Source organism: Melitaea cinxia, chromosome 7, assembly GCF_905220565.1.
Source record: "Melitaea cinxia chromosome 7, ilMelCinx1.1, whole genome shotgun sequence".
Lineage (NCBI taxonomy): Eukaryota > Metazoa > Arthropoda > Insecta > Lepidoptera > Nymphalidae > Melitaea > Melitaea cinxia.
Genome location: NC_059400.1, coordinates 5,128,038 through 5,143,445, shown reverse-complemented (window position 1 = coordinate 5,143,445; position 15,408 = coordinate 5,128,038). Strand labels below are relative to the sequence as shown.

General features: G+C 35.6%; 1 protein-coding gene across 1 annotated transcript; it reads right to left on the bottom strand.

The window, feature by feature from the left end:
* Positions 1-2,355: 2,355 nt before the first annotated feature.
* On the bottom strand, positions 2,356-6,822 carry LOC123655024 (odorant receptor 49b-like). Its single transcript, XM_045590871.1, has 8 exons — positions 6,668-6,822; positions 6,341-6,589; positions 5,993-6,261; positions 5,680-5,881; positions 5,065-5,164; positions 3,968-4,072; positions 3,181-3,342; positions 2,356-2,406 (listed from the first exon to the last, which is right to left on the bottom strand). Exons 1-8 carry the CDS (start codon positions 6,817-6,819, stop codon positions 2,356-2,358), a joined length of 1,290 nt encoding a protein of 429 aa, XP_045446827.1. The 5' UTR covers positions 6,820-6,822.
* Between the last annotated feature and the right edge of the window lie 8,586 nt (positions 6,823-15,408).

The following is a 15,408-nucleotide window of genomic DNA, read 5'->3' as shown; positions in this document are numbered from 1 at the left end:
ATTGAATTGCAATCAGAGCGCGCCGTTGAAATCTCGCCCAGGGCTCTGATATTATTAAAACCGGACCTGGCTTCAGCTGTCTTCGTCGCACCGAAGACGCTGCTGCCCGCCTTTGGCCTGTGTATTTCAAAGCCAGCAGTTTGATGATAATCCCGCCATCGGTCGGCTTTTTAACTTGTAAAGTGGTAGTGGAACTGTGTTATGCCCTTATGCCTTAGTCGCCTCTTTCGACACCAGCGGGAAGAAAGGGAGTGGCTATATTCTTTACTGCTGTAACCACACAACATGCACACACAACACAGTTAGGAATGCCTACTATAAATTTTCTTGAAATGCTATAATAAATAATTGGATAGCCAAATATTCTAAGTTACTAATATTTATATTTATACTTTTACATACCACGCCATTATCTTAATACTAGTTTCTGAATTCAGAATATCAGTCACGAGTTCATATATATGTTTGAATTTTTATACAAAATTATTTTTTACATGTTATGTAGCGTTTATAAACAATTCAATTTATATAGAGATTATCAGCGACTGATCAAGAGTTCTGACCGCCCTAGGCTAATTATGAGGACGCACCCCCATCAGGTGTTACGGACGGCCTAAAAAGTAGTAAGCCTACTCGAGTATGAAAATTTTAACATGGTTCATGCTACTTATAAAAGTTTTCAGATCAATCTGCAAGCGAAACTAAAGCTGTCCTTTCTCTGTATGAAATTTAACCTTAGGGTAGCAAAACATTTTTTAAGCTGACCGTACATAAAGGCAAAGTACCTTACGCATTATAAGATCAAAATCATGACAAGTGACTGCACCTGCTACCAAATAGAAAACCAAATCCATGTCGTGTTTGGCCGCATGACTTGTATTGGGTTAGTCTCTGTAGGTAACTTAGTTGGCGATGCCGTTGACTATGAGCGTGGTCTTCTAGTATGTGAAGTTGCTTCAAAAAGATTGATTTTTTTGAATTTGTCACTTGAATTTGTTTTACTTAAATTGGAGGTTACGTGAAAAAGTATAAATACAAAAGTTGTAGAGCTTTTTACTACCTACAATTTTTCCATTGAACTTTTTTCCATAGGACTTGTAGTCTAGTCGGAAATCGATGTAAACCGTTTTTTACCATCCCCCCTTCCTATCATTTCCTGACCTCAAATCACCCGTAGTTAATTTTTCTTTTCATTTACGTTGTATTTCTTTCACAATGGATTTCATTCTACTATAAAAAATATATATTTCAAAAGCTAAAAGCATTGCTCTACAAGCGCATTTAATTTTAATGTTTTGTCTCGGTCTAGTTGAAATATGTGGGGTAGATACAATGATGCTAGATTAGTGCATGCGAAGATACGATTTCAGCGCGCGCCCCTCGTTCCACGCGCCCTAGGCTGCAGCCTAATTAGCTTAAGGGTTAATCAGGCCCTGGAGATTATTATATTATAGAGAATATTTATGTATATAGAGTAGAAGGTTTAGCTAGGGTAAAGTCAGATCGGAGGCTTTGTCCGGGCCTACCGCTGAGGCGAGGTGGCGAATGCTAGCGCGACCCCATCTCGCCCCACCCAGGCGGATGACTGCTCATACGTGGTGGTTTTTAGTCAGTAGAAGTCTGACATAACCCTCTGGCGCCCCCGCGCTGGAAGGTAACCATGATGGGTTATCCCCACGTAAAAAAAAAATGGGTAATGTCAGATATTGAACAAAATAATTTTTAATGATAGCTATTTAATTTATTAAAACATTACATAAATATGCATTTTTAATTAACTTGATAGAACATATTCTATCATAATAATGTTTAATAATTTTATTTTATTTTTTTAATATTTAGTTCTTAAGATGTGAATTGTAAATATGTACAATATCGTAAAATTTCGAAATAAAATTTTTAGAATTTTTCTTATAATATAAACGATCGCTCTAATGTAATGTGTTACGTGTGCTGTGTCGGCGGCGCCTAAGCACCGACGGGGACGGTGTTCAATTCCCGCTCAGTCTCCACACCGTCCCTCGGAGAGCACGTTAAGCTATCGGTCCCGGTTGTTATCATGTAGACCTGATAGCAATCGTTACTTATGAGTATTGTGATAGGAAATATATCCGCCAACCCACAGTAGAGCAGCGTGGTGGATTGATCTCTGATCCTTCTCTTACATGGGGAAAGAGGCTGAAGCGTAGCGTAAGGGTATATAATTTTTTTTTCTTATAATAATGTTCTTTTTGTCAAGTGAATTGCAAGCAATACAAAACAAAATAAAGCTTATACTGTTAATGAACAGTTACCAACGTCGAAATAAGAAAAAAGGTTGTATTATTGTGTCCATCATATTTTTTGTGATCTTGTCTACTTATACTGGCGTAAAATATTGAAATAAGAATATGATGTACTTATGACCTGAAAGTAGAGAAACTGCTATTAATGGAAACCTATAATTACGTTTAATTGAGGTAGGGCTAAGCAAGAAATATTCTGTTCAAAATTTGGAGTCGCCCGTCTGGGGAAGTAAACCCAACCTTATAGAAGATAACAGATAAACAACACTGCTCTCAAGTATAGTGTTGCGTTCGTTTTAAGTGAGGTGACCAGTGCGCCTGGGGAAGGTAAGGGGTAGTAACGCTTCTTGTATTAAACCTTCTTGTATAATCATCATCATTACAGCCTATACAGTCCACTGCTGGACATAGGCCTCCACAAGTTTACGCCAAAAATAACGTGAACTCATGTGTTTTGCCCATGGTCACCACGCTGGGCAGGCGGGTTGGTGACCGCAGGGCTGGCTTTGTCGCACCGAAGACGCTGCTGCCCGTCTTCCGCCTGTGTATTTCAAAGCCAGCAGTTGGATGGTTATCCCGCCACCGGTCGGCTTTTTAAGTTCCAAGGTGGTAGCGGAACTGTGCTATCCCTTAGTCGCCTCTTACGACACCCACGGGAAGAGAGGGGCTGGCTATATTCTTTAGTACCGTAGCGACACAGTACGTCTTGTGTAATATATACATATATTCATTTCCGTGACATTTAACGTTTTTCTTTGTAATTTTTAAGCCATACATAATATCAAAAACACGAAAGTAACATAATAATGTATTAAGTTCTCATATTATTTCAATTTCTTTTTAATCGACTCAAATATATAGCATTAAAAAAAAATACTAAATAAAATGTAATTACCGAAGAAAATGTTTCGAGTTCTACGTTAGGTAGGCCCGTGAACTTTATGCTGACAGGCTTCTGTGAGCGCATAATAATTATGATGATGCTTTGTCGTACAAGACGTCCCAGAGGTGTCTCATACCATCCGCTATTCCAAGCCGCATCTCCAACGGAGAGTGCCTATAATATTGGACACGGATTTAATAATATTTAGGTACGCGCTTTATTATAATGGAAGAACCAATTCTACCGTGTTTATTATTTTTAGCTAAAAGCAAGGGCAGCAAAGATAGGGGACAGCGGGACTGCAGGATATATCGTGCATAAAATCTGAAGCAGCCCGTTAATGGAGATACTTCAGCAAAATAAAACTGCTCTCAAGAAGTGGTGTGTTCCTGAGGTGACTAAGGTGGTCAGAGCTCCTGGGGAGGCTCGGGGGTTGGGTCACCAACGCGTTTGAGATGCTTCTGGTGTTGCAAGCAACTATAAGCTACGGTAACCGATTACCATCAGCTGCTAGTAAGCTTTTTTTGCTGATATAGTGATATAAAAAGCATAGGACGTTATGAGTACGTAATTTAGTACCTCTCTACCTTCGAGGGTCGAAATAAATTTAAAGTACAAAGAACAAAAACTGACGAATAAGCTGAAAAACGAAGTTTTTATATATATTATAATTTTTAACTTATATCTAAGATCTCTGTACATCCATTTTAACAAGCTTACAAATTTTCCTGTCTTATAGTATAAATATAGGTACTTGTAGATAGATATTGAAAGTAACAATTCTAAATAAATTACTTACTTTGTTTCTAATTAAGGTTCCAAGATAGCAAGGTATCCAAAGCTGTATGCAAGTGGCAATACAGAGCATTGCAAAAAGCACGTGAAATTTTCCGTCATCCAATGACTGTAACAACAAAATAATAAGCTAATCTTTATTTTAATGTATATACATAAATACACTTGAAAGAAGATAAATCTAATTAACCTATCTTAATGTTTATTAATAAAACACGAGGAACGTTTAAATTGACATCATGATGTTTGCTGATACTAAACATAATTATAATCTGCTCAAGATAAGCCGCTGTCTGTGTATTACGGTTCATGAGATGCCTGGTGACAGACGGACGGACAGACAGCGGAGTCTTTGTAATAGGGTCCCGTTTTACCCTAATGGTTAAACCCTAAAAACTAACGTAATAATCATGAATTTGTAATACGCACATATACATACAACATATTATTAAACTAGCATCCTTTCATTTAATTGCAATATCAGAATCGACATTATAACCCAAATAAACAATTTACTCATATTAACGCCTTATAAATATTAAAATTAATTAATAAATAATTCTTATTTATAAAATGACCGGAGTGTATACGTTACTGTCGTTTGATTTTTACAGTCAAGTCCGTTATTTCGCCTCTTGACCCATTTCTTATCAACATTTTTTTTAAATGTGTCGATTTTTTTGACATATAATTTCAGCTATGCTTCTGTGTGTGGCCCTAAACAGATGGACGCCAGTTTAATAACCCGTTGTATATAGGTATTATATTGAGTTGGGGCACATCAGGAAATATTCTAGGCTTTCTGGGGATATGGAGATAGTTTTCTCAACCTAACAGAAGATCACAGTTACATAATACTGCCCTCAAGTAGTGTTGAGTTTCTTTAGTGCGTACGGTAGCCAGAGCTCCTGGAGAGGGTCTGGGTTGGGGTCGGTAAGCGTTTGCGATGCTTCTGGTGTTTCAGGCGTCTATAGGCTACCCACCTAGCATCAGGTGGGCTGTAAGCCTGTTCGCCGACCTAGTCGTGTAAAACATATAACAATACATATTTTTGTGATTTTTCTTATTTGTTTCAGTAGAAAAGTTTAAGAAAATACTTACTTCAGCTACTTGATAGGCTATTAAACATATGCAAATAGAGCTAAACATTACTTGATATACAAGTGGAGGGCCGTAAACAGAAGAAACTGCGTCTATTGTCCTGTAGAGCAAAAGATTTATTTATTATTATTATGAAAGTAGCCAACAAACATAATCGAGATCTGATTACAACTTTTGGAGTAATCCTTGATAATATGTATTTACTTGACTATTAGGCGGTTTACACACCTCCCCCCCCCCTCCTAATAGTGGGGTCGCCGGCTGATAGTCGGGGGACTTCGGCCGGTCGGATAACACGACCCCGCACGTCTGAGGGGTGGCCTTGTTGTGAGCGAGGCCCCTGCCACCATTGTGCCGGGGCCCGGAGGTTTCGTCTGGGCCTACCACCGGGGCGAGGTGGCAAATGCTAGCGCGACCCCATCACGCCTCACCCAGGCGAACGACTGCTCACATGTGGTGGTTTTTTAGTCAGTAGGAATCTGACAACTCTCTGGCGTCCCCGCGCTGGAGGGTATCCATGATAGATTTTCCTCAAGTAAAAAAAAAGGACTCACGCTTATAATACAAACACAAACACACAGTATTATATAAGAATATGCATTTATATGTACTTACTTGAAAACTAAATTATGCCACTTAACAATTCGACTTATTCGCTTATTAAGAATAAGCTGCACATGTATACGGTCAGGATGATCTCGTGATAGATGGACCACCGATTCTTTTAGATCATTAAAAAGTACTTCAAAATCAAAAAATATCATATCCATTAGATAATAATGGTGCAACAGAGTATGAAAGAACACATAAATATACACTGAAAAAAAATACAATTTTATTTGATGTAATCTAAAAAGGATTCGAAATGTAAATTCCAATACATTCAAAGTTAACAATATAGGTATACATAATATAGAGCTACACGTACCGCAAAATGTTTGAGGCACTATTAAGCAAAGAGCTGTTTCAATAAGAAAAAATATTTCGTAGTTCGGTGTCCTATAGGGATCGTCAGCCGGTAGCCACAACGGAAACATCATCGGTCTCACCATATTCTCGGTTTGTGACGCAAATAAACTTTGATATAAAAGCAACACTAAGGTCGATATTATATACGCTGTTACTAATGCCATGACGAAAACAAACCAGGCTATATACAATTGCCATATTATTAATTGCCCCCGAAGAAATGAACGTCTACAATATTTTAAAATAAATATGAAAATTAATTAAAAAAATAAAAATTAAAGGTTTCATTTAAGACTTTATAAAATACCTATATTTGCACTCCAGCTTACAAATATATAAAAAGTCCTGATTCATAGAGTTTAAAAGGTTCACTATTTCGATTCTACCGCTTAACGCACTTGTGTAAACTAAGGGAACAGTGCTTAATATTAGAAAGTAACAAAAACATTCCGTAGCGAACGAGTAATCCTCCGTGTCTATACCATGGTAAATGAACATCAATTCCATAGATGCACCTACAAACGTTAACATGGTGCTTAGAACAGGCCAGCAAAACCTGAAAGTTAAAATCGATCAATCTGAAATTTATTTTGCGGTAGAAACAAAGAAGTGAAAAATAAAAAAGCAAATTAACCTTAAGTTCGACTCGGCATTGTTAAAAAATATTCCATTAAATACAAGGAATATTCGAATCTGTGGGTGAAATTTATACAAATCGAGGTCGGGGGACTCATAATCGAATTCATTCCTTGTAAAAACATTTTTTAATTTTTGAAATAGAGGCATAGTTTCTACAATCAGAATAAAGTTAGATATGACTAGAAATAATAAAAAAAGATTAGTAAGCCGGAAAAGCTTATTAGGATAATGATCTGTAATGATACTATATATTTTAACGTCATTAACCGGAATGATAAATGTAGGTTTCGAGTACTTATTACGAAGGATTATATAGAAAAGATTTATAAAATGATAAGTTTAAAAATTAGTTCTAACGACTAATAGGTTATCTGTCCCTAACACTATATCATAATGTATAATTTGTTTGATAGTAACTTAATGTTAATCAATTGATTGGATTTTGTTTCATAATGACGAAGCATAATGAAGCAGTATTTCAATTAAAAATTAATAAACTTAGCAGTCGTTAGACACGTTTCAGAACAAACAATTACGTACATTTAATAATTTTTAATGTTTATATACTCAATTTTTTTAATTTTGATCAACTATTAGAAAAAAAATTAAGTAAGTAAACGCTTAAAAAAATTTAAAAAAAAAATTTGTTCACTTGAAGCATATATAAATATATAAGGCTACTTCAACTGCTTAACATTCGGTGGGCCGTTAACTTGTTTATCGCTCTAGTCGTATAAAAAGCCTGTTTTTTTCAGTTGATTAGCCAATACTTAACAAATACATAATATTTTAAAACTTTAGGTACCATGACAACCTCACGAGTTAATCTAGGAAATCATTCAATTTATAAAGTTTGTTTTTGCAAAAAGTATTTTTTGAAGTGTACTTTGATTTTCGTGGTACTTTTGTAAATCTTTTGCATTTCTGTGGGCACTTCATTAATATACGCGTATTCTGGTATCCAATATTTATTATTTATTATTCCCTACTCATTATTGACTTTATTGTGTTATAGATGGTTTGTATCCAGTTCAGTAAGCATAAAGGTTTATATTTTTCATTTAATAATGCTGAATTATAAATTTGACTTAGACTGGAAAATTTAATTTTGTCACATAGGTATGCTCTTAACATTAAAATACACAACGATTCATTACAATGACCAAAGAGCCTATCAGTAATGCTTAAAATTGTTGTTGTAAATATTTTCCAAGCTTGATTTGCAGGATCTGCCATAACTTCTAATACCATAACCGATGACAGAGTCAGCCGATTCCACAAAATTTGACTTTGAGTGTACTTAATTTACTTAAGATTGGTCTGAATTTTGTTTCAGCAAATTTACGCCATTTACTTACTGGTCCAAGTCGCGGGTGAATCCGTCGTCGATTATTATTAAACCTAGACACAGGTACGTTTTCACATGTTCAATTTCTTTACATGAACAATTTTGACTGCGTGGGGAGTGCAAACAAGAGTGGTCACGAACCACGATGGTAGGTCTGATTTCCATTTTGTTGTACAGCGGTATCCCACTTACATAGTTGATTAAAATTATGTTTAAAAATGTACTAGCGTTGTTGACGGTTTTTTTTTTCATCTGCAAACTGGTATACAGTACCTTCATTTCATCACAAAGTAATTTTTGATCACTATTGAATTGTCATTTTACAAATTATTACAAAGTAACATAATATTTAAATTTAAATGATGTTAGTTTTTAATGAATTAATAAAGGTAAATGAGGATACCATCTTATTCCTTTTAAGTTCCCTCAGTTTTATTTAACCTACTTCAAAAAAAGAGGATGTTACTCAATTTGACCGCATTTATTTTTTATTTCGTAGTTCGGGGTTTTTTTTTTATGTCACTAGGTCGGCAAACAAGCGTACGGCTCACCTGATGGTAAGCGACTACCGCAGCCTATAGACACTTGCAACACCAGAAGCATCGCAAGCGCGTTGCCGACCCAATCCCCAATCCCCCAGGAGCTCTGGTCACCTTACTCACCAACAGGAACACAATACTGCTTGAAAACAGTATTATTTTGCTGTGATCTTCTGTAAGGTCGAGGTACTACCCCAGTCGGGCTAAAAGTGGATAACTTCTTCGTTTATGAACCGATTTTAATAATAATTTTTTTTTGTTGGAAAGGAGATATTCCTGGTGTGGTACCATGATAAGGAAACCAGGAGCTGATGACGGGATCCAAGAGAAATCGAGGGAAACTCGAAAATCCGCATAACTTTTTACTGGGTGTACCGATTTTGATAATTTTTAATTTAATCGAAAGCCGATGTTTACCATGTGGTCACATTTAAATTTCATCGAGATCTGATCACAACTTATGGAGTAATCTTTGATAATTGCGTTTTTACTTGACTAATTTTTCGTCTACCTACGTTGTATTATTTGTCGATATAATTGAAGTCGGTTTTTTTCATTTGTCTGCAAACAACATTTATTGTATTATATAATATCATCGATTTGGAATGTAGATTCTACTAAGAAGAATTACCTACAAACTTCGCAATGTGGATAACGTTTAAAGTTATTCGCAAAGCTGGGTGTTGTATGTTATTTATCCTTATAAAATTACAATAAAACCATGACGCTTATAAAAAATTACGTAACATCTGCAACAGAATGTATAGGAATACCAAACGTCACTATATCCACATCATGATTTAGGAACTCAGTCAAGCGCAAGTTTGGATTCCTTTGGTCACTGGGTGGGCAAAGGTTTGGTGGATAGTGGGCAAGGCCACAGAAGCTTGTCAAAATTCTGTGGATCTTAGTGTCTTAAACTCTCATTTTACTACTCTACCCATAACTTTAGATTCTTACATTAAATCTGCTACTTTTTTTCTTATTAAATCTTGCTACTCCTGACCTACCTCCATTCGTCTTCAAATCAGTTTCGGTAGATGATTTAAAAAAGTCTGTCCACTCTATTTCTATGAAAGCCATTGGGAGTGACCACCTCAGTCTTGACACACTTCTTCCCATACTGGAAGACATTGCTCCTGTGATTACAGATATAATAAACTTCTTACTACAAGCAGTGTCTTTCATTATTGTGGAAGAAAGCGTTTGTCATTCCACTGCCAAAAACCTGTAACCCTCACAGTCTTACTCAATACTGCCCTATATCGATCTTTCATATCCTATCCAAAGTCATAGAATCATTGGCTCACCAACAATCGTACTCCTATTTAACTAGCAATAATCTCCTATGGGGCATAGTCTGGTATATCAGTCTGACTTTCGCTTGTCACACAGCACAGTTGAAGCACTGCTGAATGTCGTGGAGGATATTCGAGGTTCAATGAATAACACCAAGGTCACTGCAATGGTCCTTCTTGATTTTAGCAGTGCTTTCAACTCTGTTGACCTTGACATACTAATTAGAATTCACCGAGTGGTCAACATGTCTCCTATGTTTTCGGCTGCTTTCATTCCTAACTTTTCGGATCCCAGTAGTGCGTGAAAACCAACGATCTCCAATACATATTTGAGAAAATGCAGAATTACATTAGTAAGTTATATAATTGCATCAGTTGCAATAGACAGCCTTATCGCTCATGCAGCGATTTATTCCAAGCAACCTTTGGCAGCAGTCATGGAGTCAAGCAGCAGTTGTCAAATCGATAATGTATTTGTCAATAATATTACCTATGCGGACGATATGGTGCTGCGGGGTCTCTCTTTAAATCATTGTTTACCACACATACTATTTAACATAAACTGGTGTGGTGTGTATCCGCCAACCCGCATTGGAACAGCGTGGTGGATTAAGCTCTGATCCTTCTCCTACATGGGGAAAGAGGCCTAAGCCTAGTAGTGGGACAGGCTGAAGCGTGGTGTGAATAATTAGCGAACACTACTGACATATTAATATTTTTTTTTTTATTATTATTATATTAGTGACTAGCTGTGCCCGTGACTTCATCCGCGTGAATTTTAACAAATAAAATCGGCCAAGCGCGAGTCGGACTCGCGCACGAAGGGTTCCGTACCATCGACGTAACTAAAAATAAATAAATGTTCTGTAAAATATTTAATTGTTAAACAAAACTAAATAATTTGTGAATATTTCAAGTGTTTACCTAGCACTGATTTTAATTTCGGGCAAAAAGCGACAAAAATCACTTTTGTTGTATGAGACCGGCCTTAATATTTTTTTTATTATAAATTTATTATTTATTATTAAAGTAAATATACAATTAAGTATTTTGTGAATATTTCAAGTATATCGGCCATTCTCCGATTAGCAAATTTTTCGTGTCCGGGCTTGTTTAAACCGTAATATCATCATATTCAATCATGCACTTTTTTATATATTTTAGATAGCATCCGTACCTAGCTGTAAAAAAAATATTGGCTTCTGTTTTAAGTAATTAAGACTAAATTAATTTAACTTATGTTCAAAAAACCTCTGTTCTCTAATTACCGTGGCGTGTCCGCACACCAACTTAATCTTAAAACTTGCTTGTAATTTTTATAGCGTATAGATTTACTTTGATCCATTCAACGTTTTAAACGATATTAAGCAGCGTGTATCGCATAACAAAATATCAACTCAATAAAACCAGTCTACAAATAATTATTATGAAGTAATCGTATGTCCAATGGAAACTTCTAATTGCCGTAACATCAGCTGTTCTCGAGTGCACATCCCTAAATAAAAGTATTTGGCATATCACTACCGTACGCATCGCGTCTCCTCAGTGTGTACCGAGGTCCATCAGCAGTTGTATGACTCTCATGTTAGTGTACCGCCAATGAAGCACGTGAGTATATAATTACCGTAGCCTTGGTTAAAAACTTTTCTAATTACCGTTGTTCTTATTTTAATACTAGATTTTTAAGATAGACCCAAGTTGATCATGTAAATGGAGACAGTACTTTGGCCTCCGTACGTTGTAATAAGCTAGAATTTGTAAACTGTGTCGGTTTTAAACATTTTTATGAAAATTTATCGTTTTCTAATTACCGTATACTAATTACCATATGTTTATATTACCGTTGTATGAAAAAGTAATACTTGTTTACCGCGGTTTTCGTAGATTATTATTATTATTGTCCGTAAATATGTCTATATTCGTCAAATTATTTAATTTATAAGATAGGAAAACCTAAAAAGACCAAAGAGGAAGTTAAAGAAAATAGAAGGCTTGCCGCGCGACAATGCCGAGAACGAATTAAAAATGCCCCTTTTTGTATTAGCAATCAAAAAAAAAAAGGTGAAAGAAGGGTACAATAAAAAAAATAAAAAAATACTACTGCCTATCTGCGAAATGTCACCAAAAGCCGGAAGAACACTCAAAAAAGAAGTAGAGAAAATTTCAGAGCTTACTATAAAGACAAAAGGAAAAGAGAAAATTGAAAACAATCGAGGAAGAAGTGACCTTAGATATAGAGGTGCTTGATAACAATATAACAGATCCTCTTGAAACTTTGTCACACCACATCTCAATGATTTATCATACTCGCTGCGCTAAAAAGTACACTAAAAGAGTACAAAATTGTCCCGAAAACCCCAAATCAAAAAAAGAAGATAATCAGCAAGACGAAATTTTTCTGCAGTCGACTTCTTTTGAAAAAGAATTAGTTCCCCTGAAAAAGACACCAAATTTTAAACCTTCTTTAACCACATCAACGCCGCGTCCATCTAGTGCTCTGTCATCATCTTCTACTGAAAGTATGTTATTTTATTATTAATCAATAATGAGCATTTGACCGAAAATAAAGATACAAGTGTGAATATTACGGAACGAGCGTCTTCCTTGTGTTCAACACCAACTTCACCAACTTCACCATCTTCAAAGATAACTGTCGAGAAATCGATACGTAAAAAAATCTCACTCTTATTGTTATTTAGAAGGCATGTATAGAAAACAAATAAAGAAATGTCATATTTGAGACAAAACAATAGAGCTAAGAAGAGCAAAAGAAAAGTACAGGAAGCAAGAATTAAGACTGAAATATTACACGCTACATCCAAAACCAAAACAAAGTCATGATAAAGAAATAGAACCAAAGTATTTACATAATAATAATATAGGGACTACTGTAGAGAAAACCAAACAAGACGTCCAAATTTTTGTAGAGCAAGATGAGAACAATCGCATTTGTCCTGGCAAGAGAGAATATATTTCAAGAAAAACGTGGTGTGAACTCATGTGTCTTGTCTTGTCTTGCCCATAGTCACCACGCTGGGCAGGCGGGTTGGAGACCGCAAGGCTGGCTTTGTTGCACCTAAGACGCTGCTGCCCGTCTTCGGCCTATGTATTTCAAAACCAGTAGTTGGATGATTATCCCGCCATCGGTTGGCACTTTCAAGTTCCAGGGTGGTAGTGGAACTGTGTAATCCCTTAGTCGCCTGTTACGATACTCACGGGAAGAGAGGGAGTGGCTATATTCTTACTGCCGTAACCACACAGCATATTTTCTAATTACCGTTACATTAAATATAAAAATTTTCTAATTACCATACCCATAAATTTTTTAAGTCTCATTATCTAGAAAACCACAATTAACTGTTACATGCCAAATTAATTATTGAATTCGTATTTTTGATTTGTTTCATATTTTAATGTGTTTAAGTCAAATCAGTGAAAAATAAAAAACGTCACGGTAATTAGGCAAAGAACACCGAATTGGAGAATGACCGATATCTATTACCATTTATTGATATTGAGAAAAAATAGGCAAAAAATCGGGTTTATTGTATGGGAGCCCCCCTAATTTTTAATTTTATTTTGTTTTTAGTATTTGCTGTTATAGCGGCAACAGAAACACATAATTTGTGAAAATTTCAACTGTCTAGCTATCGTGGTTCTTGAGATACAGCTTGGTGACAGGCAGACGGATGAACAGACAGACAGCAAAGTCTTAGTAATATGGTCCCGTTTTTACCCTTTGGATACGGAACCCTAAAAAGTTATTGTTCAGTTCGCAAACTTATAAAATAAATCAATTTATAAAATAAAATTAGCCCAAGTTACGGCACGCTGAATGGTTATGGCACCCTCTCTCTTCCCGTGGGTGTCGTAAGAGGCGACTAAGGGATAACACATTCCACAGCTACCACCTTGGAATTTAAAAAGCCGACCGGTGGCGGGATAACCATTCAACTGCTGGCTTTGAAATACACAGGCCGAAGACGGGCAGCAGCGTCTTCGGTGTGACAAAGCCAACCCTGCGGTCACCAACCCGCCTGCCCAGCGTGGTGACTATGAGCAAAACACATGAGTTCACGTTATTTTTGGCGTAAACTTGTGGAGGCCTATGTCCTGCAGTGGACAGTATAGGCTGTAATGATGATGATGATGATGACGGAACGAGGTCATCAATGATAGAACTAATTAATTTAACTGAAATGCTCCACAGATCATTTGTTTTTTTTTTAATATTAAGACTCTTTAAATCTTTTAGAATATCTAAAGAATCAACTTGCGAGAATGAAAAATCAACATTACATTTGCTTACGTTATTTTTAAGATGTTGGGTAGAATCAGTTAAAGATGAATTCAGTCGAGAAGTTAAGTCAATGGGTATTTTATCGAAAAAGGCTTCAAAGACGTTAGCCAACTTGTCATCCGAGCTTACACAGCACCATTTATATTGAATTCAATTGGTATAGTTTGCTTATTACGTTTCCCACAGATACTATTAATTATATTCCATGTGCATTTAATTTTATCATCAGAATTAATAATTTTATCTTTGATATATTTTGATTTAGCAGCCATACAAACAGCTTTAAAAGTTTTAGAATATTCTTTTACATAATTCAAAAATCTAGTCTCCTGCTTCCATTGCTTCATACTGTACAGTTCGTACAACCTATTTCTAGTCTTATAAATAAATACCTTCAGAGTTTCATTCACTAAATTTTAAGTTTACATTTATATCGAAAGTTTTATGTTTAAAAATGTTATAGAATTTATCTAACATTAATTTGAAAACTGAATTATAGATTACATCTGGATCCTCTGCCATCATATCTACTTTACATATTTTTTGCGCTACAATATCCCTAAAACAATTCGTTCTCTTTACCGTTAATGGTCTACATGTAATTCTTCGAGAATTTATGTTAATTTTCTCATTAAGAGATAATTTTTGACCGCAGTGATCGGAAGTTAAAACAGTTATAACAGATTTATTGTGAATTTCAATATTACTAAATACGTTATCTATACAAGTAGAAGATGTCTTAGTGACTCGAGTTGGTTCACAATATCTGTGTATTAAATTAAAAGAGTTAAACAAATTAATTAATCTACTTCTAATCATTGTGTCCTTTAATATGTCTACATTAAAATCACCACACACTAAAACATATTTAGAGCTTTTAAAAAACTTCTTTAAGTGTGTCTTCCATTACTGTCTCAAATACTGTTAAATCACCTACGGGGGGCCGGTACACGCAAAGTATAATGTAACGCTGTAATTCTACACAAGACAACTCTACAGTTCGCTCGACAGAAAGTGCTGCAATATCTTTACGGGATTTATGAGCTATATCATTACGCACTAATATTAGTGAACCTCCGCGAATAGCATTCTCTCTAATGAACGAACTTGACAAACTAAAATTTGGAATATTAATATTTCATAACTTTTCAGCCGATGTTCAGAAATACAAAATATATGAATTTTAGAAATGTCAGATAATAATTCTATTTCATGCTCCTTGCCACCTATGCCCTGTATATTTTGATGAAT